The sequence below is a fragment of the Miscanthus floridulus genome, chromosome 8 (genome assembly GCF_019320115.1).
Source record: "Miscanthus floridulus cultivar M001 chromosome 8, ASM1932011v1, whole genome shotgun sequence".
Taxonomy (NCBI): Eukaryota; Viridiplantae; Streptophyta; class Magnoliopsida; order Poales; family Poaceae; genus Miscanthus; species Miscanthus floridulus.
Window position 1 is genome coordinate 24,117,929 of NC_089587.1, and position 26,295 is coordinate 24,144,223.

The following is a 26,295-nucleotide window of genomic DNA, read 5'->3' on the forward strand; positions in this document are numbered from 1 at the left end:
TTCCTTATAAATATGAGGAATACTCCAGTCATATAGAGGGGTGACTTGACAACATGATCGTAGAAGATGAGTTGCTTGCTCAAACGAAAAGTACGTTACCAATTGAAAGAAATTAAATACACATCAATACCAATGTTTTTAGCACTCACTTGTAAATAAATGACATCAACTATGCAAAACTACACTGGCGATGTTGAACAAGGCGACAACACTCACATATTGCGTGTCATCTGTTTCTCAAAGGTCAAACCATGTGTGCCCTTGGACAATGCGTAGAATATGCAAGGTCCTCAGTCCTCACGTAGGGAATATGGTGACACACGAGAGCACCTACAAGGCAACACACACTGCGTGAGCTTGTGTCGTACATGTGCTGGCGACAGTGGCGTAGCTAGGATTTGTAGTTATGGTGGTTCATTGTCTAAATTTTTTTAACCGCTATAAATTTAACTTGTCAGTACACAAGTATATGAATTACAAAATACAATTAAGGGAAAAAGGACATATAGAGTTCATAAAATAGACGAGTATAACTTTCTTAACGTAGAATTGATCGAAATATTACATACCTATAATAGTTGAAGAAGAATATGTCACTACTTCTTCTTCTTCTTGTTAGGCCTTCGCCTTCTAATAGCCATGAAAGTGTTGATGGTCTCTTCTTCACTCAATTGTAAGAACATATCCCGCTCGATAAAAGTCACTAGACAATCATCGAGAAGGCTATCACCCATCTTATTTCTCAACTTATTCTTGATAAAGGTCATTGCAGAAAATATTCTTTCAACACTTGCAGTAGCCACCGGTAGAAGCAATACCAATTTGATAAGTAAATAGACCCAATGATAAACTTTGTCCCTCTTTGTTTCAACAAGTTTTACTGAGAGGTCAACAAGATTGTTTAGGCCTTTGAACATTTCATCTTTCCTCATGTCATAAATAAAAGTTTCAAGTTGCAAATCGAGTCTTAGCAAGTCAGAGCTTGAAAAATAATTAGGGTAAAATTTAGCAAGTCTATGTACCTTGTATGCATCAAAAGAAGCGAAGGAATCTGCTAGATTCAAAGCAACCATACAAGTAAGCAACTCCATATTTACCTCATCAAACCGATTGTCAAGCTCTTGACTAATTTTATCAATGACTCCAATATATACTTCTCTTCTGAAGTGATCATCATTTGTTTGGTCCTGAGCAAAACGTGCTGATCTTCCATATGGCACATAATTATGTTCCATTCCAAGAACTTGAATACCATATCTGTTGCAAAATATTGTAACCCTTTGAAAAAATGAAACCCACCCTTCAGACCTCATTTGTTGCATTTTACTCTTTGCCAAATGGACAAGTGACATTACATTAAGGATATCTTGGTCTTTTCTTTGCAAACACTCAGACAATTCATTTGTATGTCCAAGAATATCAAGCATCAAATGAGCACTGAAAATAAAATCAAATGACTCAAACACTCCAACCATAGTATGTATTTTTTTGCCATTCACCCCTTTGTGAAGTTTCTCGTCCAAGAGCTATGAGTACATCATGAATTGTGGGATACATAGCAATCATGTTGACCACAGTTTTATAATGAGAGCCCCACCGAGTGTCACCAGGTCTAGGCAGCCCCATCTCTTGATTTAACTCACTTCCAGATTCTAGTATACCACACTCAAGTGCTTTCATGACATTGGCATATTGGTGATGTCGAAGCATGCCATGACGCTTACAAGAGCTACCAACAATATTTAGCAAGAGGGATACTCGATCAAAAAACCACACACAATCATCATTGTCTTTGGCAACAGCAACAAGAACCAATTGGAGTTGATGTGCAAAACAGTGAACATAATAAGCAGATGGTGATTCTTTCATAATCAAAGTTTTCAGCCCTTTAATCTCTCCTTTCATGTTACTAGCCCCATCATAGCCTTGACCATGGATTTGAGTTATAGTCAAACCATGACTAACTAGTAAAGATTGAATTGCTTCCTTAAGTGATGAAGAAGTAGTATCATCTACATGAACAATTCCAAGAAACCGCTCACATGGCCTTCCTGATTTATCAACATAACGCAAGCAAAGGGCTAGTTGTTCTTTATGAGAGACGTCACTAGACTCATCAGCTAAAATTGTATAGTGATTATCCCCAATTTCCTTAATGATTTGATCTCTAGTCTCCATTGCACAACATTGAATAATTTCTTTTTGTATGTCTGGGCTAGTTAATGTGCAATTACCTGGAGCATTCTTCAAAACAAACTTGTCGACCTCTTCATTATTTGCTGCAAGCCACTTCAAAAGCTCAATGAAGTTCCCTCTGTTGCTAGACTCTTCACTTTCATCATGCCCACGGAATGCTAATTCTTGCTGCAAAAGAAATCTCAAACATCTAAGTGAATAAGTCAACCTAATCTTGTAGAGACGGCGCTCCTCATTATCCACCTTCACAATTTTATCATCAATTGCTCCATGGGGAGTCATAAATAAGTTATATCTTTCTTGAGCTGCGTTGTGAGCACTTGTTACACCACCCACATGTAAATCAAGTGCATCATTTCTATTCCAATTTCTCCAACCACCTTCAACAAATGCAGATTTCTTACTTTTCTCCTTTCCAAACAAGTAGCACACAAAGCAAAATGTTGCTTCCTTCTTGACGCTGTATTCAATCCATGGATATTTATAAAACCACATAGGATTGAATTGTCGATCCCTATTTCCAATTTTTCTACTTTCAAATTGATGTGCATAAGGTTGGAATGGACCTTTAATAATATATGATCGTCGAACTGCATCTTGATCATTGACTGGATAATTTGCAATGGGTTGTCTTTCCCCCGGATCAAGTGGAAGCCGACTGATATCATAAATAGGTTCTTTTTGGGTAACTGGAGGTGGATTTGGAGGCATTGGAGTTGGAGTTACATTTTCTTCAATCACTCTATCTTAATCTAGACCATCTTCTTGTTCAGACATTGGAGTTGGAGTTACATTTTCTTCAATCACTCTATCTTGATCTTGTCCATCTTCTTGTTCTTCCATTTGCTCTTCTGGAACAGCTGCAGCCACAGAAGGAGATTGAGAACAAGCCTTCTTCTTTGATTCATATTTCTGGAAAAGAGAGGCAATATCACCACTCCTCTTTATTTTTAACAAATCTGCATGAGAATTATATGACGTTTCAATTTACCAAACCAATAATCCAATACTGTAAAAAACATATAATTAAAATTAAATCAATTTTATATACCCATACCCTGTGCACTTTTGCTGTTCCTGGCTTGCCAATTGCAGAAACGTGGATCCTCTGAATCTCCGATCCGGCTGAAAGAAAAAGAAACTCAAAGAAAAAGGAGAAACGTGAGTACAGAGTAGGGCTTTGGCTTAGCAAATAGCAATTGAGTCTTCATCTTAGGTTTTTGATGTACGTACCTGATCCTAATGGCTGCTGGGTTGCTGCTCACGAAGTCACGGTTTAGCGTTTGCCGTCGTTGCTGCTCACGGAGTCACGGCTTAGCGTTTGCCGTCGTTGCTGCTCACGGAGTCACAGCGTTTGCCGTCGTGGATTCGTCGATTCGAGGTCCTCGTGGAGTCGTCGCTCCCTGTGCTGGCTTGATCCGATCTCGATGGCCGCACCCGCGCCGTACGGAGGACAATACGTGAACCGTCAGCTCTCGTGAGTTGCAATTCCAGAAGGCCACGATCAATTATCCAGTATAGCCTACATGAATGGGCTTCAGTTGGGCCGAGCGCAGGGTGGTCCGTGGCCCACAGGGACCACCCTGTAGCTCCGCCCCTGGCTGGCGAGCCCCGCCACCGGATGTATGCATGCGCTGTGTACGCATACACCGGTGTCCAACGGCCATCTAGAATAACAACACATCTCGTGTCTCGACAACTATAGCCTCACTCCATTTCCCCCACGCGGCCACGCCATTGCCAATGCCTTGCATGCACACTACCTAACAATAACTTTAGAGAAGACAAGCGATTTACAGGCACCATCTGCCTCCCTTTGTTGTTCGTTGCCACTTGCTTGTTGTTCAAATACCACATTTTCACTACAGCTGTAGGACACACCTATAAACATGTATCGAAACACCACACAAAGTTTCACATTTGTAGAATGCATCCCTCTCGCAAACAGCGGGGGCGCGTCTTACACCGAGTGGCGTCTACAACATGACTACCACACATAACGGAAAAAAATTCTCTACGACACTGTCGCACAGAGAAGCATGTGCGACACGGCTTCGTTGAACAACACGTGTTCCCTGGCCCCACCCGTCGTTCCACACCACGCAGGCATCCGTTTGGTGGGCCAGCAACACGCGTCGTTCGTCTAATAACGGGCCAGCAGGACACGCGTTGTCCATCTAAACCGTGTCGCAGCAGGATCTCTGTGCGGCGGCGCCGCATAATTTTTTTTCCACACATAGCCATCACCGGTATGCTAGGGATCAGTGGGCGCCCTTGGCCATGTCCTCCCGGGGCATTCCTACGTCCTAACTCCTAAGTGAAGCTGCAAAGCAACCCGCCGCCATTTCTGTTGCGAATGAGTCCATGGACACGTGCAAGTGTGCAACAGACCCCAGAAGGCACCAATTCAAGCAAGATTACATTTGGCACGTCCACTCAAGTACAACGATAGTGTGCACGGCATTGTGCAGCTGGAAAAGCCATCCCCACAGGAGGGCTGCCAAATCGACAGTTCCGCGCCCTTGGAAACCCTAGTCACTTCTTTCTTCGCACCTGACCAATCTACTCTTGAAGCACACGGTGTACAGTACTGCCACATTTGGCTTAGGGGCATAGAAGACAATTGCCACTGGAGTGGGAATGAGAGCTTTGTCAGTACTCAGTGAACACGGCACCTGATGACGAATGGCCAGGATTTCAAAGTTGGGTATGCCCATAGGAAGTTTTTTGCAATTGACAATTTGACATTTGACACAACATAGCAAAGACAAAAGGGCAAAGCGGGATTTGATTACCTCTGATTCTCTGAAAGGAACAAATCAAATCGGCGATGACGAGGACGAGCTCGAGCTGCTGGAGTTGGTTAGGATGGATGGAGCCATGGAGGCCGTTGGCCTCGGCCGAGGCGACCGAGGGTAGGCCGGTAGGGGTAGGAGCGCGGGTCCGGCGGAGCCACGCTGCCGCGACGGCCGGGGTCCGTGGCAGGGATGCAGCCGCGGCTGCCGCGCAGGGCGGGGCGTGGGGGATGGGAGCGGCGCGACGCTGCCAGCGGGCTGCCCTAGGGTTCCGCTCGGCGCTCGGATTCGACGATTCGCTCGCTCCGTCTCCCATCTTCGTGTCTGGAGGAGTCGAGATGAGGTGAAGCCACGAGGGGAACTTGGGGAGTGGAAAACGCCAAATGGGCCGTTGGGTGTGGGCTGGCCTGTGGGCTGCTTTGCGTTTGAGATCAAATAAGAAGTAGAGAATAACATAGAGTATCAATTTGAGACTTTAACTGTACTATACATGTATATACATCTACAAACTACTATTTTTTTCCTAAAATGTTGGGTATGCCTGGGAATACCCAGGCACAACAGTGGGTCCGCCACTGCCTGCCCACCATGGCTCAAGAACAAGGGAAGCCATCTCCTCATCAAGAGGGCATCAGATTGAGCTTCCTTACTCGAGGTAATTCTTAGTTTGTTGCCATTTCGAACCTTTACGATATCTCATAATAAGAATGATTACATGCACGGTTACGTTGATATGCATGTGTCGTCATGGTATTTTTCAGGCAAGGACTTTATCTGACCGATGGCAGCGACAATGGCAGTGACGACGATGGTGATCAGGAGCAAGGAGAGCTGGTCCTTGCAGGTCCCGACGGTTTCTCTCCCTTGGAAGCCACGATGTGGCAAGAACGGCCTGGAGTTCCCCCGCCGGGCGATGTTCACCAGCGTCGGGCTCAACGTGTGCCCGGGCGTCCCGTCGGGGCGCGACCCGCGGGAGCCCGATCCCAAGGCTCGGCCCGCCGACAACTGCGACATCGCGCGTCAGCTTGGCACCGCTGTGCCCGGGCAGCAGCAGCAGCAGGCCGCCGGGGAGGCGGAGGACGAGGCAGCCAAGAAGAAGAAGAAGGGCGGCGGTGGCGGCCGCCGCAAGAAGCAGCAGCTGGGCGATCTGAGGAAGGTGAGGGTCAAGATCGCCAACCCGCACCTGCGGCGCCTGGTTAGCGGTGCCATAGCCGGCGCCGTGTCGAGGACGTTCGTGGCGCCGCTGGAGACGATCCGGACGCACCTGATGGTCGGCAGCATCGGCGTCGACTCCATGGCCGGGGTGTTCCGGTGGATCATGCAGAACGAGGGGTGGACCGGCCTGTTCCGTGGCAACGACGTCAACGTCCTCCGCGTCGCTCCGAGCAAGGCCATCGAGGTACGGCAACCCACCCAGGTTTCTGGAACGTCCAGAATCCATGGCGGTCGTGTGCATCAGTGACCATTACTACACCTTCCTCTGAGCTCTGATGTTTTGTTTGCGTGGTGGTGGCGCACAGCATTTCACCTATGACACGGCAAAGAAGTTCCTAACCCCCAAGGCCGACGAGCCGCCTAAGATCCCGATCCCCACGCCGCTGGTTACCGGAGCTCTGGCCGGATTCGCCTCAACCTTGTGCACCTATCCCATGGAGCTGATCAAGACCAGGATCACCATCGAGGTGAGCAACAACAAACACAGCAGCTCGCATAGTTTTTGCAATGGTCTCACTGCTGACTACCATAATCCCATGCATGGATGCGTGCACACATTGCATCATGTGATGGCATGCAGAAGGACGCATACGACAACGTGGCACACGCGTTCGTGAAGATCGTGCGCGACGAGGGCCCGTCGGAGCTGTACCGTGGGCTGGCACCCAGCCTGATCGGCGTGGTGCCGTACGCGGCCTGCAACTTCTACGCCTACGAGATGCTGAAGCGGCTCTACCGCCGCGCCACCGGGCGGCGCCCCGGCGCAGACGTGGGCGCCGTGGCGACGCTGCTCATCGGGTCGGCGGCGGGCGCTATCGCCAGCACGGCCACGTTCCCGCTGGAGGTGGCCCGCAAGCAGATGCAGGTGGGCGCCGTGGGCGGGAGGCAGGTGTACCAGAACGTCCTCCACGCGATCTACTGCATCCTCAAGAAGGAGGGCGCCGCCGGCCTGTACCGAGGCCTCGGCCCTAGCTGCATCAAGCTCATGCCCGCCGCCGGCATCGCCTTCATGTGCTACGAGGCGTGCAAGAAGATCATCGTCGACAAGGAGGACGACGAGGAGGACGAGGAGGATGAAGCCGGCGCCGGAGACGAGGACAAGAAGAAGGCTGAATAATAAAAGTTCTCGGCCAAGAAGATGGCAATGTCGTGAAGTGTGGAACTGGAAACGAATGGACAAGTATATTTGGAGTTTGATGCGGCGTTTTCGGGTCGTATGTTTGTCTCAATTTTTTTTAAGAAGTGTACTATGTTTGGAGTCGAAGTTAATGTTTTCATGTTGCCTGTTTCGTTTTACTACTCTATTTGCCTATCTGGAGCTCGAATTGTTGTCATGTTGCATGTTTCGTGTAACAATTACTATATTTGTCTATTTCAATTTTCAAGTCCAATTCGTTGTGTTTAGTAAATTGTGATGTGATCACTTACGGTCACAGTAGTCACTTTGATTTGTTTTGCTATATAATAAGTATGCCCGTATTTAGGCCTGTTTGGGACCGCGGATGTGGACCGTGCAGTGCCGTATGGGTACAGCGGCCGCCGATCCACGGTATAGGAAACACGGGAGTTAGTTTATTTTCGCGGCCCCGGTGCCCGGTCGAAAGAATCATCAACATCGCCAGGGCGTTTGACGTGATTCTTGGATGTTTTTTTCATCGTCATAACAGAAAACATGGTCCCAAACATGCCCTTTAGGGCCTGTTCGTTTAGGCAAGGATTGGCCCGGGAATCGTTCCGGCTGCTGATAGCTTATGTAAATATGGCAAACAATCTGGCCAGGAACGGTTCCAGGTGATCGGTTCCGTTTGAAACGAACGGAGCCTTATCGAGAATCTGAGACATGAATGGCAAGCTAGCCTTTTGATTCTCTACAACACCAAATTTGAGCAGCGCCATCGTTGCCTCGTCAGGGAAAAAAAAGGGGGAGTTGCCCTATCAGAGAAAAAAGGAATTGCTAGTGTAGGTGTCTCTTAAAAAAATCAGGTTGTTAGATTTAGATAGGATGGTGTTCCTGTTCATCTTCTACCTTGAAATGTTCTTTGTCTTTTACCTTGGTTGTTCTTCAACATCTGTCTCATGTCGTTCGCATGTGCCCTCGTCTACCGTTAGATAACCTCCGTCCTCGACGGCCTCTCGACCGCTGCGTCTAGCCAGGGGCGAACTCTCGCCGCCACGTCTGGCACCAGTCCCCTGGCGCGCTAACCCGGAGGCTTCACATGGATGTCTCTATGCCTCCCGTTCCTCCCTGGTCCTCTTCCCAGAGCCGACGAGGGCCCTGCTGCCTCACCACTCCACCCCTGCTGTCTCTGCCTGCCTTGCCTGCCTTCCCCAAGCCCCTTTCTAAGACGGACTCCAACGGGCTGACCCAAATCGGATACGCATTTGATAGTTTAGGTAAGGCACAGTGAAATCTCCGACGCACCCCATTCTCGACTTCTCCAACGATGAGCCCCAAATCCCCACGCTCCCTCACTCTCCTCTCCCCAGGCGGCAGCAGCGCCTCGCCAGCGGCGCTCGGAGCAAGCGGCGCCCGCCGTGGACGCGGCCTGCCTTCTTCCCTCCCTCTCCCGGCCGGATCCGGCCCCCCTCCCTCCCCTTCTTCTTCCCCGAGCCTCCCTCTCCCGGATCCGGCCGGTGGCGCCCGCGCCGGCGGAGCTCGCGCCCGCGCTCGATCCCGTGCGGAGGAGGGAGATGGCGGAGGTGAGGAGGATGGCGTGGCCGAGGTGGAGGCGGGCCGCGCGCCGGGGCAGGGCTCGTCGCGCCGGAGCAAGCTTGCCACGCGCGCCGGCGGGGAGGTGGGCCGCAGCGCGGGGCAGGGCTCGCCGCGCCGGGGGAAGCTCGCCGCGCCGGGGGAAGCTCCCTGCACCGACGGCTCCTACGGGCCCACCACTGCAGGTTTGGGTCGGCTCTCTTCGAGGACGCAGAATTGCCTCCCAACTCGCCGAGGACGCAGAATGCGTAGCTGCTTTCGGTCTTCGGTTGGAGAGTGTAGGTGACGCATTTTTACGTTTAGGTCACGCCGTTGGAGACAGTCTAAGCCTAACCAACCCAAACCCAAATGCTTGGTCCCTATCGCCTCACCTCTCCACCCCTGCCGCCTCCGCCTGCCTCTCACAAGCCATTTCTAAGCCCGCAGAGCCTAAACCCAGACCCAAATGCTTGGTGGTGCGACAGAGGCACTTGAAATCGATCTCGATTTCAGGAACCTGTAGTATATACGAGATCTGGGGGAAAATCGCAACACCACCACCACCACCAAACAGAAGATGCACGTACATCAGATCAGAAGCAACGGGATATCTTCTAAATGGAAAATAGTGATGAATCAAGAGTACCATATTGAACACAACTTGTACCATTCCAACCTAAATGAATCAAGTAAAAGCACACTAAATAAGCTGCGCCCTTAATTGATTATACAAGCAATCGTCTCTTGCCGACTCGACAAACTATGAAGAGGACAAATCTAGTTGCAGAACTTAAATAAGCTACAACAGGGTCCTTGCAGGTATTCAGCTTTGTTCCTCGGCCTCATTAGCTTCCCTCTCTTCTGCAGCCGCAGCCATCAGCTCATCAAATTTCTCCGTCTTGCCAAGCAATATTTCAATCTGCGCATTGTAAGAGTATAAGAAAGGAGTCCAACAAATAAACTTGAAAAATGTGCAACCACTAACCATGGGAAGCAAATTTACCTTGGCCTTCTGAAGAGATCGGGTCCTAGTTTCATCTTTGACTTCAACAGTAGATGTCATGATCTCTGCATGTGATTCTCGACAAGGTTAGGATGAAAAGAGAACAGAACTCTATGAACATTTACTTTATTACAAACAAGACTCACTCTTCTCGACAGCAAGGCCATTATTTTTCAGAATTTCTGCTACTGTCACGACCGTTGCAATGGCTGAAAAGAGTAAAAGACAAAAGTTAGCAGGTTCAGTAGTGCAAAAAGAGCATAAGCAATAGGAAAATGATTCATAACACAATGCCTGAAGTGTGAATTAACATAGCATATATTGATGCAAATTCTTGTTTGCAACAAAATGGTGGCAACATGCTGTACATGATGGCTAAATCAAGTTGTAGCCAAAGTAGAATGGCGGATTGCAACAGAGGATAAGACTTCAACAACAACTCTCATCAGCAAGGAGGGCACTAGTTTTTGTGATCACATACACTGGAAGTTCCAGAACTCTAAAACACTTCACCTAGTTCTAGAGAAACCACCCCCACAATTGAACCAACGATTGTCAGGAACACTCTTCCATGTTCTATCAGAGAAGCTAACCACAACCAATTAAAAACCAAAGTTACTTTCTATGTTTGAACCGTGGTCTTGGGAGGCAATATTGATTTGTTAAGGGGATACTAGGCCCAAGAACGCATGAAATCCAGTCCTGAACCAAGCTTCTTAAAGCAAACATATGCCCCATTATACTATATAAGCCTTTAATGCCACATCGCACCACCGTATGGCCCAAATTCACCACCCACTTCTGTGCCCAATTCCATACCATCTACTGCATGTCTGTATGCCACATTAGTTCCCAGACAAGCTCACCGCTGTCCTCATGTGGATACACTCTCACACCATGAAGAAACACCCGCCACAGATCGTGTCAATATGGACTAGGGTTATATGAGCGCTAGTTGTTCTATGCGCTAGTTGCTCTGCATTTACTCTGTATCTGCCACCTGTTCTCGTGGTAAAGAATAATACTACAATGAGCTATATGCCCACAGATGTAAAATAAAGGAAAGTTGTGCCATGGACATATACATAAATCCTCCTGTACATGAGGTATACAGTGCCTATATGCTAATAAAAAAAAAGAAAGATGAACACTAAACTGGTAAACAAGTACTACAGTAACCATCTACAGCATTTGGCAAGTACGAAGATACCACACATTGACAATCATGTACATAGGATGGAATAATGAATCATTGCTATACATCTTTCCACAAACCTTCTACAAAACCTCAATCACTCGCAGGCATAGCAATGAGAAGATTAAATGAACAGGAAAGGTGCTTTATTATTTATAACAAATAAACAGAAAAGCTTCAGGAGGCAAAAGATTTACCCATGCCGAGGGCCGACAGCTCCACTTCGTTGTGCAGCTGCATGTACCTCTGCACAAGAACAACATCAGACAGCAGATTAGTCCTCTGTTTGCATCCTCTATACTCGAGAATACGCTCAAATCCAGTCAAATCGCCGGCAAATACATCTCGTCAGGCAAAACCCCAACTAAAGGGAAGCCCTTTTATTTAGCTTTAAACCCCGGGAACAAATCGAAATCCTAACCACAATAAATCGCAAAATAACCGCAAACTCTTGTGTGCTCCACCGCGAAAGAGAAGATTGGGATTATTTTCCCCCCTACTCACCTTGGCGAGGTTGACATAGAAGAAGAGGGGCTTCTTGGTGTTGGAGACCTGGATGCGGTTCTTCTTGTGCCCCTCCGCCCCGTCAGCGGCACCGGCCGCTGCTCCTCCGCCCGAGATGCTGAGATTGTTCACGGCCTCGGTGACCTCCTCCATCGCCGTCGCCGCGAGGAAACTCGAGAGCTTGGTGACGCGCGAGAGAGGCAAGGGGATTTCGGCGGCGATGGATGGAATTGGAAGGGAAGCCCTATCGCTGCCGCGTTTTATACGGGGTAGGGTTACGGGCTCACGGCGGTCGGCGGGGTCACAGGTTATTTCTTTTTGCCTAAAACCAGTGTCCGTGACAACTAAATTTTTGTATTTAAAAACAGTGAGATCGTACGATTAGATAACAATACTATGAAATTAAATATCGACGTTCATATATATAACATCAATCATTACTATTATATTATTTTTTATAAAGCATAATAACTGTAATATAATTTTAGTCTTAACAAGAAATCAAAACAATTGTTCAACTATATTCCTTACGACTATATGATCCGTACACTTAAGACAGTGTTTTAATCCTGTAGATTGAAATTATCCTAAAATTTTCGTCGTAAGCCAATAGCTAGATAACCAAATCATTTTGCATTCTTTGGCCATCTCATGCAAAGTCAGATATAATTTAAGGCCAAAGATTAGACAATGACATAGCTACATAGGTTTGCTTCAACCCATCGCTCAGTCTTATCTGCAAACTTCATTGAAAACATTATTCAAAAGGAAACCTAATGATTATTCAAGACGATTTATAGTAATGCACTTGAAACAAATAATTGCACTAAGCAGTTCCCCAACTACAGTAACAAGCAAATTTCAGAACATGAACAAATGATTAATCCATAAAAACATCTGAAAACAAATAAAGAGGCAAAAGCATTTACGGTCTACAAATTTCAAGCTTCTATTTGATAGTAAGACAGATGTTTCGGTGGTAATGACCTTCTACAATAAACATTGGTGAAGCTCAAAATATTTATGTTCACTAAATTAGCCATATTGAATGAGTTTCATACTTAGCGCAACATAAAAAAGTGTCAAACTACATTTTATTTTAATGGGGCTGCACAGGTCTGGGTCCACCAACAATATGTAGTTTTTAGGAGTTGTTGAGCACTGAGTGTCATTGTCGTTGCATTTGCTGCTCGTGGGATGGAGGTCTCGAGCCCCAACGTAGCAATGAGCTTGGCAACTGAGGGGCAGCCCAATTGTTGATAGCATGTTCATGGAGCCACTAACTTTCTTTATTTGTAATTATACATTCTCCCAGGAACAAAGTTCTCATAGACCTGTTCAAACAATTTACAATGACATATTACTGCTGTGATATGATGCAGTAGCAACTAGATTTATAAATACACTATGCATCCATAAATAATGCGCTGAAAAGGACATGCTAAAGAAATCTAGAAAAAATTTCTAAGAAAAAAAAGACTTGCAACAGAGCATCCACAAGGTTTCTTTGGCTCTAGTCCCAAAAGAAAGTAGCTTCAGCACATAAAAATAATAGTAAATATTTGAAATTGGAGTATATCAAACACAAAACTTCTATGCACATCAATTATTAAACTTCCTTAGTCAACTGATTCAACAACTTAGTTACTGAATTCAACCTAAGAAATAAAAAAATAAATTATCTGAAAGATTTATAGGAAAGAATTCACTAAGATTGAATCCAATACATATGACCAGTCAAAAATTAAATACAATATCAGAGAGGACAGAGACTAGCTATGGTGAACAATGTTGGTGAAAGGGCAAGTGGCTACCTTCTGTCCTAAAGGCTCACCGGCAGTCCTTTCTATTCTAGCCAAACACTTCCTCTTGTGAGTTCTATCGAAGCATGTTAGTGCTCAAACATCTAAAATAATTATCATAGGAAAAATAAATTGGCTCCACGTCTCTACCATCCTCGAAGGATTGCTGCTATCTCATGAAAAAACTAATAATGTGAACAGAGAATTTTACTTTTCAAAGCAACGTGACCCGATGGTATGTAATTTCTAAGCATGTAGGTAAAGTAGACATTAATCTATGTCAACCTGTCTAGTATACACTGTCCACCCAACCTGGGCAACATCTGAAAAAAGTTCTCCACATGGAAAGGGATTGCAATATCTGCCATCACTGTAGTTTGTAGCTAAGCTACTATCATAGAAGCAATACAACAACACAATATCTCCACACATCTTCACATGTCACTATGTCAGTGGCATGCCCGTACGAAAAATGGAAGATACAAAATGTGGCTCACCTGCTTCCTTGGGTGGAAACTGGAGAGGGGTCGGACATTAAGCCTGTCAGTGACTCCTACAAGCTGCAGCACTGTATGAGAAAAATTGTAAGTTGATTTGGAATCAGGAATCAAGTTCTCACAAGAAATGCCGTACCATTTGGAGGGTCATGATTGAAACCACCTGACTCCATAGCTAGCAAAAACCTTATGTTTAATGTTATTTTTCCTGTATATCAGTAAGTGTTGTTCAGAGAAAGTCCATGTTTCAAAATTGATCATAAACTTCAATAAACTCAGCATATACAGTGCTCTAGCATAGTGTTCATTTGCATAACAGTAGTGCTTTTATCTATTGTAATTTTTGTCTTAAGTGAGTGCATAACTTGATACAATGAGAGCGGAAGAGTTTTAATTTCACAATTGCGGACAGACCGACCCTAGAAGACAAATCGGATCAAATGATTCAAAGGAGGGGGAGGAGGATTACACGAGGCGGAGCATGAGCGGGGCACAGTCCTTTTGGTTTAATGAATAATACATAATCCATAACTCCACGCCTAATAATGCAATTGCAAGTTTTGATTGAGCCTGAGCACTTGTTGGCGCAGACGCTCTTGGGCTTGTGCCTGAACAACACCTTCTTCTTCCTATGCAAGGTGTTCTCGTTTCTCAACGGTGAGCACGACCTTGCCTGGCTCGCTAGCACGGGATGCCTCCTCATTGGATCCCATCTTCTTGCCCCTGTGTAGGAACCATGGTCCGCTGGCACAAATTCCTCCTCGTAGTTCACATTAGCCAGCAGCATCAGGTCCCATGTCAGGGTTGCAGCAGCCTACAACGAAATGGCTGTGTCAACAATCCAATTGGAACATGAATGCCTTCAACATAGTCAATAAAATCAGAATTGGAGGATAAAGTTTATTTCCTCAACAACACTATTTTCATACTTGTAAGTGGTAAATTACGAAAACAGTGCTAGAATCCCAATTTTAACCTAAGGAAACATCATAAAGAAAAAATGTACTAACTGTTTTTTTTCTTATCCTGAACAAGATTACATATAACCTTATCATGTGCCACACAATCTCATTGATAATAACAATATATCAACCGACGACATGGAATGAACTAATATTTACCCAGAGAGTTGTTCCAGTAATACATCTGCCGATATCCATAGAGACTCTTCACTACAATCAAAGAAATAAATTAAAAAAATGCATCAGTGACCATGGTAGTACAATACCTGATCTGCCAGTGCTATTGCAATATCGATTGCTAGCTTATTACTCCTCGCATATATGAAAATTCTTGTCCTCGTTCTCTCCTAAAGAGCAATAGCAATAACAAAAGAAAAAAGAACACCCCATGAAAATGTTACAAATCTAGCTGCATTCATGAGTTTGGCCTAGTTAATTTACAACACTCGATTGGTGTACAGATCATGCATATTACATAGTTTGACTAGTATGGAAATTTACACAAGGACTCCTTATATGCCACGAGGTCATATGACATGCATACACAAATGCTGATCTCTCTGTTTTAATGTGTTTGAACTAGATTGACATTAGCAAAGGATACCGACATGATTGAGATCGGTTCTGAAACTTGAACCTACTAAACTCGAATTTTCAACACCAATTTATGACATGAACAAACAATGAATGACCAGCCTATTGACTGAACCAAGCATCCGAGAGATTTCCACTCAGCAGCAGGGAATTTCATCAAACACCTTACATGCATATCTCAACTGACCAAGAGTGCACAATCGCAGACAGAGAGGGGGCAGGGTATTGACGCACCTATTCCTTGTGCACGACCAGCACATCCTCATGCGTGGTGGCCCTCGTAGTTGATTGCCTCCATGCACTTCGCTAGCACCCTCCTTGACTTAAACTATTGCCACCACCGCATCTCCGCCCTACACTCTAGCCTGCGAGGAAGAGTGAGAGAGGAGGAAGAGGGAGGCCGGAGGCATGATAGGAAGAGGGTGGACAGAGGGCTCATCACCTCGATGGTGGTATGGCTGGCCGGCTGCCATCCATGCCGCAGTGAGCCTCGCCCCCGACCAGGTCCTTGCCTACCAGTTTTGGCGCCACGACACCTTCCTACTGCCAGATCAAGCTCCCCATCATGAAAGACACCTTGGCGTGGGCAGGGGCAGGGAAGCTGAATCTAGGGCCGGTGCTTGGCCCCCCTCCATGGTGCTCCCAGCCCCCTCCATGACGGCCTCTGTCGGCATTGCAACGCGCAGCCATGACTTCCTCCATGGTGGCGCGACTGTGCCGAGGGTTAGGGATGGGAGAGGAGGCGTCGACTTTCATGACTTCCACGACTTTCCTTCTGACTCAGTCGCGGGGAGGTGATCGCACCGCGATGCAGAGCGATGTAGGAGATTAGGACGCGCGGTATCGCAATGGGGGAGGGGCGGACCGCTGGAGCGACGATTGTCGCACCAAACCGTGGTCTTACTTTTTCCTTTTTAGTTGTAGGAGATAGGGTCTGTATCCAGCACCAGCTCAGGGCCTGTTGGTGTTTTTAAGGAGGTCTGCTAGAGCATATCCAGTTCCTGAGAAGAACTTTCCAAAACCATATAGTTTTCTAACTCGTCAAAAAATATTAGTAGGAGAATAAATAAGTCATCAACAGCTTTCAATAATTTACTTTTAAATCTAAATATCAAATTTTGGTCTCACAAAAAATTTCTTCGTGGAGGTTATTTTTTTGTGCGAGATGCTCACCCATCCATCCCGCGGTGCCCCGCCGGTGACCCCTATCATTCTGTTTGCTGCTCATGTGGCCCCTCAATCCGTTTTGAGGATTATCATGAGATTTTCGAAGACCTCGTCAAGCTTGAGATTGAAACCCCATTCGTCACTAGGTCAAGCTTGAGATTGAAACCCCATTCATCACTAGGTTTGGGACAAAATGAAGGGGAAGAGGGCTAAGCTGACTATGCCCTGACTTTGATTCTCCTCCACCTCCCATGGCAATCGCAATACGAACAAGAAGGAGATGATGGATCCTCAGCATGTTCGTCGTAACTTCACATCCTTTGCTAATGTCAATCTGGTTCAAACACATTAAAACAGAGAGATCAACATTTGTGTATGCATGTCATATGACCTCGTGGCATATAAGGAGTCCTTGTGTAAATTTCCATACTGGTCAAACTATGTAATATGCATGATCTGTACACCAATCGAGTGTTGTAAATTAACTAGGCCAAACTCATGAATGCAGCTAGATTTGTAACATTTTCATGGGGTGTTCTTTTTTCTTTTGTTATTGCTATTGCTCTTTAGGAGAGAATGAGGACAAGAATTTTCATATATGCGAGGATTAATAAGCTAGCAATCGATATTGCAATAGCACTGGCAGATCAGGTATTGTACTACCATGGTCACTTATGCATTTTTTTAATTTATTTCTTTGATTGTAGTGAAGAGTCTCTATGGATATCGACAGATGTATTACTAGAACAACTCTCTAGGCAAATATTAGTTCATTCCATGTCGTCGGTTGATATATTGTTATTATCAATGAGATTGTGTGGCACATGATAAGGTTATATGCAATCTTGTTCAGGATAAGAAAAAAATCAGTTAGTTCATTTTTTCTTTATGGTGTTTCCTTGGGTTAAAACTGGGATTCTAGCACTGCTTCCGTAATTTGCCACTTACAAGTATGAAAATAGTGTTGTTCAGGAAATAAACTTTATCCTCCAATTCTGATTTTATTGACTGTGTTGAAGGCATTCATGTTCCAATTGGATTGTTGACACAACCATTTCGTTGTAGGCTGCTGCAACCCTGACATGGGACCTGATGCTGTTGGCTGATGTGAACTACGAGGAGGAATTTGTGCCAGCGGACCATGGTTCCTACACAGGGGCAAGAAGATGGGATCCAATGAGGAGGCATCCCTTGCTAGCGAGCCAGGCAAGGTCATGCTCACCGTTGAGAAACGAGAACACCTTGCATAGGAAGAAGAAGGTGTTGTTTAGGCACAAGCCCAAGAGCGTCTGCGCCAACAAGTGCTCAGGCTCAATCAAAACTTTTAATTGCATTATTAGGCGTGGAGTTATGGATTAGGTATTATTCATTAAACCAAAAGGACTGTGCCCCGCTCATGCTCCGCCTCGCGTAATCCTCCTCCCCCTTCTTTGAATCATTTGATCCGATTTGTCTTCTGGGGTCGGTCTGTCCGCAATCATGAAATTAAAACTCTTCCGCTCTCATTGTATCAAGTTATGCACCCACTTAAGGCAAAAATTATAATAGATAAAAGCACTCTAGTTTTGCAAATGAACACTATGCTAGAGCACTGTATATGCTGAGTTTATTGAAGTTTATGATTAATTTTGAAACATGGACTTTCTCTGAACAACACCTACTGATATATAGGAAAAATAACATTAAACATAAGGTTTTTGCTAGCTATGGAGTCAGGTGGTTTCAATCTTGACCCTCCAAATGGTACTGCATTTCTTGTGAGAACTTGATTCCTGATTCCCAATCAACTTACAATTTTTCTCGTACAGTGCTGCAACTTGCAGGAGTCACTAACATGCATGATGTCTGACCCCTCTCTAGTTTCCACCTAGGGAAGCAGGTGAGCCACATTTTGTATCTTCCATTTTTTGTACGGGCTTGCCACTGACATAGTGACATGTGAAGACGTGTGGAGATATTGTGTTGTTGTATTGCTTCTATGATGGTAGCTTAGCTACAAACTACAGTGATGGTAGATATTGCAATCCCTTCCCATGTGGGGAACTTTTTTCAGATGTTGCCCAGGTTGGGTGGACAGTGTATACTAGATAGGTTGACATAGATTAATGTCTACTTTACCTACATGCTTAGAAATTGCATACCACCGGGCCACGTTGCTTTGAAAAGTAAAATTCCATGTTCACATTATTAGTTTTTTCATGAGATAGCAGCAATCCTTCGAGGATGGTAGAGGCGTGGAGCCAATTTATTTTTCCTATGATAATTATTTTAGATGTTTGAGCACTAACATGCTTCGATAGAACCCACAATAGAGGAAGTGTTTGGCTAGGATAGAAAGGACTACCGGTGAGACTATAGGACAGAAGGTAGCCACCTTCCCATTCACCAACAATGGTCACCATAGCTTGTCTCTGTCCTCTCAGATATTGTGTTTAATTTTTGACTGGTCATATGTATTGGATTCAATCTTAGTGAATTTTTTTCCTATAAATCTTTCAGATGGTTTAATTTTTTATTTCTTAGGTTGAATTCAGTAACTAAGTTGTTGAATCAGTTGACTAAGGAAGTTTAATAATTGATGTGCATAGAAGTTTTGTGTTTGATATACTCCAATTTCAAATATTTACTATTGTCTGAAGGATGAGCTCATTCATCTGCGTACACAATTGTTCTTCCTGATTGTGTCTATAAGAACTACATCAGACATCATTGATATATTCTCCCATGTCTTCATTGGTATCCTCTTAGCCTTTGTAGCTGCAAGCCTTGTCAGCCAACTCATTGGGATGGAAACTGTACACTTCAGCATGGCTTGGGCCAGCAGAATGTTTGGCTACTCTGTTGCTGAGTACCGTCAGTGCATTGGGATAGAAAAGGTGACAAATGTAGTAGTTACACTAATTCCGAATAACCAAAGCAAGAAACAGAAAAAAGGTTAAAGATGTATACAAATTGTGTGTTCACTGTAACCTTAGTCGCTTAGTCATCGTTTGCTTGGCGGCACAATTGTTGTGGCTAGTATTCTTACGTACCTACGATGATGTCTATTACATGGTATTGGAGCTTTCAGTTTTGATATAGTGAATTTTGTATTTCTGCTTATTGATCATTTCACCGTTAGTGCTACATGGAGTGATTATCTCTACTGAGTGCATGTGCCCCATCATAGCATTCCATATTGGATCATACCCATCAGTCTCTTCTACTTCCTTATAAGTCATGTGGTTTGGGTGTATTACTTTGCGCTGTAGATGTTGATCATTGCTGTTGTCCTTGGTTTTATCCTATCAATACATTCTTAGTATTTGCAACTAGTAGCAAGAGGCAGAAGGAGGAATCTAAAAATGCATGCTTATGAGGAACACTATTTTTGCTGCTAGACGTGTTGGGGCTACTATTGCTTGAAATAGTGAGATCACTGAAGATATTAGGGTCACTGATAGAAAGAGTGATATTATTGTTAGGGTTAGAAATGATATCACTTCTTCTGTTGAAAATAGTGAGATTACAATTGAAGCCAGAGAGGATGCTCTTGTTCTTGGTGGAAATAGTGAGGGTACTGCTACTGTTGAAGAGGATGTCACAGCTACTACTGAAGTGAAGCTTACTACTATCCATCCAAGCAAATTAAGAGGAAAGAGCCATGTGTTATATTAAGCAAGTTCTATAGGGAAATGACATATTGGGACCGTGCTGACTGTTTTTCATGTCCGGGCAAGATGAATCAATATCAAAGGTCTATATCCTACTATCTCCTAAAATCTCGTCTTGGTGATATCACCATCAGCTTATTGACGTGGACTTGTTTATTAGTATTGTCTACTAGTTGGTAGTTAGTACTGCTTGATGTATCACTTATCACATTGTTCGTGACTGAAGTTGATTGGGTTTTGTGATTGGTGCCATATTTCTATTGTGAAAGTTCAGTAGTCAAGGCCTTCTAATTTTTTATCTTTTGTTCTCTTCAATACTTTTCATCTTCTTGTCGTACAAAATAGTTCTTCGATGTTTCCTTGAGAAAAGAATATATTTACTTTTAGGAATAGTTGACACAGAAGGCAATTGATTTTGATGGTTGTTGATGGCATGGATCAATGTTGGTCTAGGACCGAACATAGAGAGAAGAGAGCAGAGAGCGATAGAGAGAGTGGCAAACAAAATTGTGGGCCAAGTCCCTTGTCCCTCCTTTTATAGGAAGGTGGGACGGGAGGTTTTCATTATTTATCCTAGTGGGGCTTGTATTTTACAATAGAGCCTCTAGGGGCTACATATGGGCCCTGAAGCTTATCTTACAAGCCCATACGCTATGTAATTGGGCCCTAAAAACACCAATGGGGTCCCTAACATATAATACACCCATGTTGGTATTTATTAACGTGTCACTTGTTTAAAGTAGTCACCCTATGTTATTTACATTCCTTAGCATCTTTTACTAAGTTGTCATCCCTAGTGTTGGTGTCAAAAATGCTTGTTGGTACTACCTAGTATTACTATTAGAGTAGTTCTTTATTAATTTATGCGACTAGGAAGAATATATATATATATATATATATGAATGAATGAAAGGAATTTGCAAGCGCTTATAGCACTTTACCCAAGAGTATTCCAGGTATCGTTATTTATATTTTTACCACAGGGAAGGTCTAGCACAGACATGTATTGATAACTTATACTATTGATGGAGATGTAAACCATAACCAACATTCTACTCACAATAGGGATAAGTCATAGGATAAATTATGTATATGATAAGTATGGATCAATGATAAATCACTCAGAGTACACCTTTCTATGACATTAGCGTGGTTAAGCAGAATATTAGAGGAATAATTTCTAAGTCATTCTTAATTACAAGTCAAAGCATACATTGATTAGTGCAATTACACCTAGTAGTCATGGCTAAGGTCATCTTTATATCTACACATAAGGGATATTACTAAGGAAGATTAAGAACATAGCTTCTTCTTCCTTCATAACCGGACCCTACTTGCACCTATATTCGGGGAGTGGACTATAAAAGACTCAACGGGAGTGTCACATCTGTGATCTACAACATGACCCGGAATATAGGGTGTATCCATAGGTAAACAGCGTATAAGCACCACGCTTACACAATATTGACCACTCACCCCGTGTACACCAGAGCGAGTGCTATACGAACTTATGCATAAACATAATGATAAACTAGCTATACTAAGTACATAATCAAAGTAGACGATGAACATCATAACTAAGAACATGAGTATTGTGAATACCAATGTTGTCATAACAATTGTAGCAAACATATAAAAGTAATAGAGATACAAAAGAGAGGGGGTACAAAGATTAGACCAAACCACACTCTTGATAAGATCAGGAATCCAAGCGAAGCCTGCTTGCCTCCCTCTTGACCTAGCCTAACTAGCTATGCCCTAGAATATGATAGAGCTCTGAGGATAATTAGGGTTTCTGTCTTCTCAAATGACTTATGCAATGCCTGAGGGAGAGGGGTAGGGGCGGGTATATATAGGTCAGAGCGTCAATCCTAAGCCCTCGGATCAAACAACTTGAATAAATAGCGTAGATGCAATCTAGGAGGCGGTGGAGAACCGACATAACAACAGGAGGCTGACAGGTGGGCCCCAGGGGCTGTCCGGCCTATAGGTGGGACTGGACGGTGTCTCACCCTCCGCTTGTGTGTGGAGTCCTCTCAAATCTTTTGGAACCTTCTGGGGTTGTTTTCGCTGTAGATAAGCATGATTAAATCTGACATCTTGGTCTGCCTTGATGGTTTTCTGGATAAACCCTATAAAAAATATAGATTCACCAAAACTCATGGAATTTGTTAGTTTAAACCCCTAGACCTTTGTTGATAATTATATCTATGCCCTTATGCATGTTATATTGACAGTTTATAATGGTTGTTAACTACCATCAATAACCCCCAATAGTAGCCCCTCAGCTATTCGGTTTTGATCGAAATTACAATACCTAATAGGTAAAAACAATTAAGTGTGGCCCAATTACAACTCGTACTGACATACAGCTCTTGTCCATACGGAGACAGTCTATGAATGATTTTATTTTTAGCTAGTCTTTGGCCAGTCTTCGTTGTTAACCTTCGCCTGACCTCCATGACCTTGTCTTTGGCAGCTTGCTTCTTGGTATGTCCTTCATCCCTTGACACCTTATTTTCATAATTGAGCCTTTGCGGACAACATTGATGTAGTCGAAGTAGGTGAAGTAATGATGTAATCAAAGTAGGCAAAGTAGTCGTAGATGATTAGGACACATCTTTGAGCTTTCACTCATAGGTGTCAGGCAAAGCTTTTGTCTTCAGATGGATTACTTGTCCAATGCGCTCGACGCCAGCTCCTGTTGGCTAGCGCATGTGAGAAATTCTTTCATGTGCTTCAAGTAAACGACGTAGGCGTGGTTGATGTCACAAATATTGTAGATGGATACCCTCATTCCAATTAACGGGCCGTGAGGGCAAAGTCAAAGATGCCAATGGCAATCCTTCCACTCCAAAATGTTGGCGAAGGTGGTGTCGGTTACACCAAAGCTGATGACGAAGCTGAAAGGTCCTTGTTTGATTTTGGTAATTGAGTGATAACCTTAGGTGGACTAATATGTGTTTGAGTGAAATACACATATGATTAGTCCATAGGTACATGTGTGTGAGCAATACATGCCATGATGGTGAAGATGGCTTGGACTTGTTGCAAGGCTCACACATGTAATGAAGGAGCTCATTGCATATGAGACATGACATGGAGTCAGCATGTGACTAAGGTGGAGAAGATCAAGACAAGACTTGGCTTGATGGACTGGTTGTAAGTGTGAAGGGCAAGTTGAGTGATGACTTGGTAGTGATGGACCAAAGCAATGGTGAAGAACAAGTGAAGTCAAGATTGATGAACCAATACGGTCACATGATGATATGAAGTGGATCATATCATTTGTGATCATGTTGGTGCATGTGTTGCATCGACATTAGAGGAGATGTAATGGAATGCACAAGGCAAAGGTATATTTGTAGGGCATTTCATTTCACCGATCATAGGTGTGTAGAGAAGTTTATGACTGGGTTTAGGATAGATGGTCATACTATCAAGAGGAGAAAACTTATTTGCATATCGGTCATCTAGTGCCACTTGAGCAATCTAACTTTGCAACGTTACTAGGGTCGAGTGGTGCGGTGAATTGAGTGATTAACTCCTTGAAAATGGTTGTGAAAATGCTAACACATAAGCACATGGTGGTGTACACTTAGTGGTGTTGGCACTTTTGCTAAGGAGAAGAAGTTGGAGTTGATGTGGATCAACTCGGTGAAGAAATGGAGGTGAGAAGGTGTCATAGTGAGTGACCGGACATTGGCCTCGGTAGGACCTGCGCGTTCGGTCAATGTAAGCAGAAGAGATGCGGTCTCGGTCAAATGACCGGACGCTGGTGACTGAAGGTGATCCAACACAACACTCCTGCATCTGGTCATTGCTGACTATAGATGACATGGCGGCCTTGGACTTGGCGCGCAGAGGCTGAAGGGATCAGACACTGGCCTGTGTACGGTCATGGTGGATCTGATGCATCCAATCGCATTTTACTGGCTTTGGACCCTCTCTAGAGTCGACCTGACTTGGTGGTGGCGTAGCGTCAGGTGCTAGAGTAGCGCATCCGGTCAGTGTCTCAGTATCGTAGGCGAACGTGTGATCGGACGTGGCTTGGAGCGTTAGGTCGGGCCAGCAGTGCGTCCGGTCATCTCTTGACCGTTGGCGCGTGGCTACCGACCGTTAGGATCGAGTGGCCCTGGTTGAATCTAGGCGACACATGGTCGCCCAGCAGTTACCGGAGACAGGGCCTGGCATGTTTGGTCATCATGACTGACATGTCCGGTCATCACGATCGATGCGTTCGGTCGCTGCGATTTCAGGCCAGTGAAGGGGTAACGACTAGTTTAGCCCATGGGGCTATAAATAGATGTGTGGGCTAGCCTTTTGCTGGTTGCTGAGTACCCTTGAGCCTTGGTGGCTTGTGTAGGAGTGCTTGGGATTCTCTAACTCACATATGCTTGATAGTGATCATCCGATTGTGTGAGTGAGCGATTTGTAGTGCGTTGCATCGTGAGGTTGCATCGAGTGACACTAGGTGATCAAGTTGCAAGCCGGTGGTGCTTGTTACTCTTAGAGGTTGCCACCTCCTAGATGGCTTGGTGACATAATCTCTGTCGAAGCACGCAAGAAGCTTGTGCGGTGCTCTAGAGAAGACATTGTGAGGGGTACCATGCTTACACCATGGGAGCCACGAAGAGCAACACTAGTAGAGCGTGTAATTGAGCTACCCTCACTTGTGGGTAGGTTCTTGCGGTGCCCAACGTGCGGGCTTAGCGGGTGATGACAATTAGCCGCTGAACCACCAAGTGTCGACACAATGGGGACTAGCGTATTAGCAAATATGTGAACATCGGGAGAAAAATCATCGTGTCAACCTTGTCTTCCCGTTGGTTTGCATCCTCATTACACAAGCTTGTATTTACATTTATATACATTGTGCTTGTGTAGTTGCTCTTATAATTAGTTAGCTTGTGTAGCTTGCTAGTTATCTTCTTACTTGTGTTACATAGAAGTAGCTCTCTTGCGTGGCTAATTTGGTTTTAGTAACCTTGTTAGTCACATTGCTCAGTTTGTGTAGCAAAGTAATTTGCGCTCTCTAATTTGGCTTGTGTAGCCTTGTTATTGAGCATTGCTAGTGAGCTTAGGTGGCTTTGTACTTTTGCTTACTAGCATGTGTAGGAGCTCCCCGGTTGTTTGAAGCACTAGTTGCATAGGTTTGTGTGACATTGCTTCTAGAATTTATTAGGTGAGCTCTAGCTAGTCCGGCACCTTTGTTGCCTAATTAAGACCTTTGTAAGGTGCTTATGAACTTAGATAGAGGGGTGTAGTCTTGACTAGACCGATAGTTTCAATTCCGCATTTTTTCGGTTAGCCAATGCAATTAATTTTAGAAAGGACTATTCACCCCCTCTATCCGCCATCTCGACCCTACAAGTGGCATCAGAGCTTGGTCTCTCATTTGTAGTCTTTACTGACCTGAGAGGATGGCGTCTAGTTTGCTAGATGATTGTGACACATATTTTTTATGGCACAAAATTTGCACTTTGGAAAAATCACATGCTTGATCATTTTCGTGCAAAGGGACCTAAGTTTTGGTGGATTATCACTAGTGGTCGCACTCATGTCTTGGACCATAGAAATCTGACTAAAGCTCAAAGAGTTCTCTTTGAATGCGATGCACATGCTTGTTGTTATCTAATGGATGCTTTGAGCTTTGATTTGATGAAAAGGATAAACTATGTGGAAACCACTCATGAGATATGGGAATCAATCAAGCACACCTTTGGTGATTCCTCCACATGGGATGACCGTAAGTTAAAGAAGGAGAATCCCAAGAAGGAGGTGCATGAGTGTATTGAGCATGACCACAATTTGGTAATTGTGGAAGATTGCTCCACCTCATGGTCAAGTGATGATAATGATGGTACCACCACAAGATCACTTGACAAGATTGATGATGATGCCACAAGTGATGCACATGATGATTCTACCTCAAGCACACTTGGTGATGATGTTGGTCCATGCTCGAGCTACGATCATGATGATACTACAAGCTCTCCATCATCACCACATTGCTTCATGTC

The 26,295-nt window shown here is 44.5% G+C and overlaps 2 protein-coding genes and 1 pseudogene across 2 annotated transcripts; 1 reads left to right on the forward strand and 2 right to left on the reverse strand.

The window, feature by feature from the left end:
* Window positions 1-596: 596 nt before the first annotated feature.
* On the reverse strand, window positions 597-2,907 carry LOC136468709 (uncharacterized; annotated as a pseudogene).
* A 2,865-nt stretch (window positions 2,908-5,772) lies between these two features.
* On the forward strand, window positions 5,773-7,323 carry LOC136471365 (adenine nucleotide transporter BT1, chloroplastic/amyloplastic/mitochondrial-like). The gene is made up of 3 exons (XM_066469090.1): window positions 5,773-6,390; window positions 6,512-6,673; window positions 6,787-7,323. Exons 1-3 carry the CDS (start codon window positions 5,773-5,775, stop codon window positions 7,321-7,323), a joined length of 1,317 nt encoding a protein of 438 aa, XP_066325187.1.
* A 2,163-nt stretch (window positions 7,324-9,486) lies between these two features.
* LOC136471366 (uncharacterized protein At2g34160-like) lies at window positions 9,487-11,897 on the reverse strand. Its single transcript, XM_066469091.1, has 5 exons — window positions 11,598-11,897; window positions 11,291-11,339; window positions 10,045-10,107; window positions 9,899-9,963; window positions 9,487-9,814 (listed from the first exon to the last, which is right to left on the reverse strand). The coding sequence occupies exons 1-5, from the start codon at window positions 11,748-11,750 to the stop codon at window positions 9,719-9,721; spliced, it is 426 nt and encodes a 141-aa protein (XP_066325188.1). The 5' UTR covers window positions 11,751-11,897; the 3' UTR covers window positions 9,487-9,718.
* Window positions 11,898-26,295: the final 14,398 nt, after the last annotated feature.

Coding starts and splice junctions, on each gene's coding strand:
- LOC136471365 (XM_066469090.1), top strand. CDS start 5,773: ATGGCAGCGACAATGGCAGTGACGACGATGGTGATCAGGAGCAAGGAG. Junction 6,391..6,511: donor CTCCGAGCAAGGCCATCGAG/GTACGGCAACCC, acceptor GGTGGCGCACAG/CATTTCACCTATGACACGGC. Junction 6,674..6,786: donor AGACCAGGATCACCATCGAG/GTGAGCAACAAC, acceptor GATGGCATGCAG/AAGGACGCATACGACAACGT.
- LOC136471366 (XM_066469091.1), bottom strand. CDS start 11,750: ATGGAGGAGGTCACCGAGGCCGTGAACAATCTCAGCATCTCGGGCGGA. Junction 11,340..11,597: donor TCTATGTCAACCTCGCCAAG/GTGAGTAGGGGG, acceptor GTTCTTGTGCAG/AGGTACATGCAGCTGCACAA. Junction 10,108..11,290: donor GCTGTCGGCCCTCGGCATGG/GTAAATCTTTTG, acceptor TACTCTTTTCAG/CCATTGCAACGGTCGTGACA.